Genomic DNA, 6774 nt, shown 5'->3' on the forward strand with positions numbered 1-6774 from the left:
AATAATTAAACAAACTCGTATCTGTGTTTTAAGAAGTATTCAATTTGCGCGAAATTTTTGATGTAACGAGTACAACGTTCAACAATTGCCAACCATTTTATTATTTTACTACCTATACGCAGTGCATGGCGTATTGCACCATATCCAACTTCATCCCATTTATTCTCCGTACGATAGGAGAGAATAGAATATTAGCCATCGTCTACAAAATTATATTTATTTTCGATAACTACTATTTGACTGAAGATTACGGTATGAGTTTGACGGAAGGTGAATATTTTAGAGATATTATGAATTAAGTAAGAAATATTTACTCGTATACATATCTAGTATCAGTTTTAGCTATGCAATATCGCAGTAAATTAGATTAATGTAGATAAACTATGAAATAGTTATTAGCTTCTGTATGTAATAGAAATACAGAAAATGTTATTGCAAAAAGCCACATAATTAATAATAGAGAAGGTCTAGTATCCGTTATTATTTCGGCATTATAATATTTCTATGTAATGAAATGAAAAGTGTAGAGATCAAGCTACAAAACTTTAACAAACTTTCATTCTACTTTCGTTGCACTCCGGTCGACTTAACGCTAATACTTTGACACCAAATAAAATTTGGGGAAATAACCGAACAACAATTTATTTCAAAGCAAAAATGGACAGAAGTATAAACCGAACAACCTTACAAATACTTAGCTTTAAGTATTATTAAAATAAATAACAGACAAAAAAAAAACTGTCAACGACCAAACAACCTTTCAAAAAGAAGAACGTTTTAACTTACGACAATTCGACCCCGAAGGCCTTTTTAAATTCAACAAGTTCTTCGAATAAAATCTTCTTCTACTCTCCCTCTAAATTTTCTAATTGCACTATCATTTATAGGCTTCATAGAGCCGTCTGAGGTATTTAAAACTAAACATTTGCTAACCAATCGCTCTTAAGATCCGTTTTAGAAAACTATTTTGCACCATTTAAGAAAACAAAAATCATTCAAAGTTCAGACACAATTTACCCTACGATTCCCTTACAAAACACTATAAAACTAACAAGCTAACTATAAAAATACATCAAACTTCATTTCTAACATAATTTCTATCATTAATACACTATAAAAGTCTAAAAATCAACCTTTAAACATCAAGATTTAGTCATAAAAACAACATTCTAACTACCTAATAATCAACACAACCTCTGCCAATTTCCATCTTATTTTCTACTTTCCTCACTAAATCTCCTAATGTGACTTCAAGTCACGTCATAAAATTCCAAAGTTTCAAATTCATAACAAAAAGTCCAAATCTCAAAAATCAACTCTTACGATATTTTTCACAAACAAAAATCCAAAAATTAAAACAGAAAAATTATAATTCAGACATAAATTAAAAATAAACCCGACCGGTTCCAAAGCAGGAAAATTATATCGGACACAAACCCGACCGGTCCCAGAATCCGAAAACTATATCGGACACAAATCCGGAAAAATTCGCTTTTTATGAAGATCACAGTAATCGCTTATCAAAAAAATTTATATGACTACTAAGACTACTTTTCTGACATTAGTATCGCTTAGTATTCGCGAGTATTGACAGTTGATGTTTTAGCGTCAGATTGTACTGTAACTGTACGAGTATAGACTACATTAACAGTACTTTATCGTCATGTTATAAATCCCCTTTCTCTAAGGATAGGGTTTTGCTACTAAGTCAAATTCTTTTACAATTTGAATAGACGATCAAACGCCCTTTCTTTAGATTAGGCATTTGCTCTATAGGGCTACTTCTATAGTAATCTATATAATACCTTGTAAAATAATGAAGAAGAAAAGATGGCGACATGATGATTTGGCAGGGTAAAACTTAAAGACACTATCACTTTGTAGGTATTTTCTATAGTAAAATAATACTAATTACATACTAAAAACTACAAAGGACTCTACTTTTAGTCCTTTTACTACATCTATATGTTAATTTTTTATATCCCGGTCGACTTAATGTAACTTTGACACCAAATAAAATAGAGAAAATAATCGAACAGCAATTAATTCAAAATTTACAAAGAGATAATCTAGCAATCTTTCAAATAGCATATTACCTACGGCTTACAGAAAAAAGTTAACAATTTCACATGCAACCAATTGACCTACAAAGTCATTTAACTTGAACTGTTTCTTCAAATATGATTCTTCTGCACTTAAAATTTTGTGATTGCAGCGTCATTTACAGACTTCGTAACTAGAACTGGAAGCCACTTAGTAACTATGCGTTAATAATTCTACTATATATACATGTGTGCATTAATCGTGAAATATGTTTGTGGCTAACTCTGAAGGCGGATCTGCGGTAGCCATGATACGTTAATAGTAGTGAGAAGCGTGGAGATAGATAGGAAGATAGTAATTGAGTGTGTGTTTTGAAGGAGTTTTATTTAAGCGATAGTACGTTTGTTACAAGCTTGACTAACGTGTAAGAGTTAATATCAAGACATGACGTAAAGTAAAGCGACGTAAAGTGAATTGAATAATATTCTTAGGATCGAGTATTTATACCAATGCATAGGGTTGTGTTTGCAATACTAAGTTATACTGTATACTGTATGTATTACTATATTCTATAACATATAACATATTACCAACATCGTACAAATTACAGTACTAGTTACATGTTACGTATCTAAGACACTACAATTTTAAAGCATAATTTGAAAATAGTTTAAATGGAGGTCAGCTCGCGATTGGATGTTTCATGAAAACACAAGATGAACAAATAAATACGTTGAGTAAAATTAAATGGATTACAACGATGTTGGCATGTTGCTGTGGGTATCTAATATTTGTTTACTGCAAAGGTATGTGCACCTGTATATCAAGTTTTCAATAGATATGGCTGAAATGTAGAACGTAAGAGATAGCTACGTTGCCATATAAATATCATGAAGTAAATAAAAAATGTGCTTGCCATAATAATGCAAGTAAGGTATAATTATTTGATTTAGCACTATATCAACGGGTAATTGAATGTCGTATTTTATTTAATAGAGAATAAGTACTGTTATCGAAATCACTAGTATACTATGAATGTATATCCAGTAGTTTTAATACCTAATAATCAACAAGTGATATTACTTGCTTAAAAAGCCACCCGTTGCCATCATAACAAACGACTGTTATTAAATGAAATCTAAATCAAAGTAGCAGTTAATCGTTAAAATTCTACATTCCATTACGTTAGTTTATCCCTTTATAGTACAATTAATTTCCAAACATGAACCCTAATTAATTAATATAGAAATTATAACGAAATTCATTATGGTACATGGTTACGCGCTATGGGTAGTTACGGGCAATTTAATTAAAGATCTATGTAGATTAATGCCTATCTATAGTTTATTTAACCATTTCATTATATTACTAATATGTATATGTGTATACAATATTTTCACATTATTCAAGTTATGCTTGTATTGTGGGCAGTTTTTGTGCATTGATTTATGCTTGACGTCGCATTGACTTCTGCTAGTGTTATGCTAATTAATGAGTTAATGATAACAATTACTGATATGGATAATTACTATCAAATACGTTAATAGAAAAAAGGCGATAATGGTGCTAGTGTATTTGGCAGTATTTCATTCGTTATGGATACTGAGTGAACGCTGATATTATAATGATTATGATAAAGTGTCTTCTCAAAAATACAACACGAACTACAGCTTCTTGCAAAGTTCACTTTATTACATAAGATCAGGTTCGTCTCATAACTACCAAGACTATCTCCGGACTATCTTTAACAGTAAAAGCTCGCGGTTTATATGCCCTTTGTTATAGAATGAATTTTACACAATGCAATCATATCTTGACAATTAAGTCGCAAGATAACAGTTTATTATCGCGCGAAATATTCATTATAGGCGCTTAATTAAAGCGCTACAACGCAACTCCCACAGCACTAACATAATTAGCGCTATCTATTACTATCATGAAATCTTAATGTAACATCTCAATAATATCAAGACAATACGTATGTAAACCTCTTCTACAAATAGATATCTTCAAAATCATACAATCCAGCAAACGAGTACTACTGCTCTCGTACAGTCTTACAATCATGATCCAAGCTATATGTATTGACTATGCTGATTAATGCCTACCTATAGTTTGTTTAACAAGTTTATTATATTATTCAAGTTATGCTTGTATTTTGTGCATTTTTTGCATTGATTTATACTTGACGTTGCGTTGACTTCTGCTAGTGTTATGCTAATTAATGAGTTAGTATAAGGGCAATACACGTGTAAACCTCTGCTACAAATAAATATCTTCAAAATCATACTATCCAGCAAACGAGTACTACTGCTCTCGTACAGTCTTACAATCATGATCCTAGCTATATTTGGGGCTGCACTACAATGATATAGAAAAATAATTGATGATCGTCATTTGATTAAGGACGTATCAAATTTTATCCATTTAACAGCATTCTTAACTGAAGTAGACTTTGAAATATCGATTGAACGTTAAAGACAGCTATTCTACAGGTTTTCGCTGATCTATTGCAACGGTCATTCGTATAGTTATCCAAATTTGGCAAATACATTGAGAAGAGCATACAAATCTATTTTATTCCATCCTATCTCTTGGTTCTTCTTCAAAATTGAAAATATGGATAATCAGTCTACTAAGACTATTCCTGATGAAGTCGAAACTCTTCACAAACAGGGTCGAAAATATCAAAATCATCGCTGTTACAAGTCAGCGCTTTGTTGGTATAAAAAAGTGATTGCTCAAATAGAATTGATACCCCAAGGTAACGATGATGTTCATCAACTTAAATATCATGTTTATCTGGAAATGGCTGATTGTTATAGAGAAGAACATGAATATTTAGAAGCCCAAAAATGTGTTAGTGAAGCAGAGAAATTAGCTAAACAACTACAAGACGAAGCAAAGACTGCAATATGCTTGGATAGGCGGAGTAACATTAAACGACTTGAAGGCGATCGTGAAGGCGCCTTGACAGGTTTTAAAGATTCTCTTGATTTGAAATTGAAATCGTTAGGAAGTGAAAATATCGATGTTAGTGACTCCTACAATTACATTGGCGCTGTGTACACTAATCAAGGCAAGTACGATGAGGCTTTAAAAATGTATGAAAAATCAGTGAAGATGCGATCGAGAATTAAAGGCGAGAATGATCCAGGTGTTGCTACATTACATAAGAACATAGGTAGTGTCTATTATAACCAAGGCAAGTATAATGACGCTCTAGCAAAGTATAACGAATCACTCGAGATTAGACTAGCACAATCGGATAAAAATTATCTGAAGATTGCAACGTTATATAACGAAATTGCGCTTGTCTATAATGATCAACGCAAGTATGATGACGCTCTATTAAAGTATGAAGAATCGCTTAAGATTATACAAGAACAAGTTGGTGACAATCATCCGGACGCTGCTACGTTATATAACAACATTGGGGGTGTTTATGATAATCAAGGCAAGTATGACGACGCTGTATCCATGCATAAGAAATCACTCGAGATTTGGCTAGCAACAACTGGTAATAACCATCCGAGTACTGCGAAATCCTACCGAGATATGGCAAGAATCTATCTTAAGCAGTCTAACTACATTCAAGCTATCGAATTCTGTCAAAAATCATTCGATAGTTTATGCTACCTCTACGGAGAAAATCATCCTCTAGTCGTCAAAGATAAACGAATGCTTGACCAATATCGACTACTTGAAAGCGAGGCCAACACCTCAACATTGCAAGACTGCGGTAAGTCTGAATAGAATAGAATAACGATGACTTTACCCCTATTGCAAGTGATTAATACTATCCTCTTGTCCTCTTGTACGGTAATTTAATCGTTCAATATCGATAGCAAACTAGTCATGATATAAATGCACATGATCAAATTATTTTTAACATTTCCACTATAATTTTTAATATAGCATAGATTAATAAGCGCATGACTAACCCTAACGTCCTAAAATACTCAATGTAAATCCTTACCAGTAACTGAGCAGTCTATTTTCATCCGGTACAACGATTTGAACGAAATAGATAGAATTAAGTTTAAGTTTAGTTTGTTAATCGATTCTTAATAAGAAATAAGAAAATGAAGTCTTAGCGTACACAACTTGGCATGGTTTTCCTTGAGTAGCTCTATCTCGCAATAAGGTTGAAAATACAATAAGGCATCCAATTGTAATCACAACTAACAAATCAAATTCATTGAAATGCTCAGGCACTTTCCTATCGATATCATCGATGTAGTCAATAAACTAGTCAAAATGAATTATATTACAGTATATATATATATATGACAGATATTTTTCTCGTATAGCCCATTTAAGTACACATAAGTTAAGCAGTAGGATAGCCATGCATTTTTGTAGGATTGCCACTAATTAGAACACTCAAAATCACACAATCGAAACAATTTGCTTTCGAAAATCATTCATCAAGACAATAATATTTATATGTAGACAACAAATAGTCACTTGAGTAACTTTCTATATGGTCAATAATGAATTCAACAAAATCGATCCCATCTAAGATTATTTGTTAAAATCGATAGAAACGTCTGCAAAGAGAAGTCATTGAATGGCGGCTGCCTTAATAATTCTCTTTTAATTATAGTAAACATTCTAATGAGCGATGTGATATCGCTTACTATATTATTTCTTGGCCAATAGTGCGCTGCCGTCATTATAAAAGTTGAAAATTTTTTAAATATTTTAATTGGAATATTTTATTCCTAT

General features: G+C 32.1%; 1 protein-coding gene across 1 annotated transcript; it reads left to right on the forward strand.

Annotated features, from left to right (window-relative positions):
* Positions 1 to 4851: 4851 nt before the first annotated feature.
* Positions 4852 to 5799, forward strand: TRIADDRAFT_20567 (uncharacterized protein; the record flags this gene model as incomplete). Its single annotated transcript, XM_002109138.1, has 1 exon — positions 4852 to 5799. One exon carries the CDS (start codon positions 4852 to 4854, stop codon positions 5797 to 5799), a length of 948 nt encoding a protein of 315 aa, XP_002109174.1.
* Between the last annotated feature and the right edge of the window lie 975 nt (positions 5800 to 6774).

The sequence above is a fragment of the Trichoplax adhaerens genome, genomic scaffold (genome assembly GCF_000150275.1).
Source record: "Trichoplax adhaerens TRIADscaffold_2 genomic scaffold, whole genome shotgun sequence".
Classification (NCBI taxonomy): Eukaryota; Metazoa; Placozoa; class Uniplacotomia; order Trichoplacea; family Trichoplacidae; genus Trichoplax; species Trichoplax adhaerens.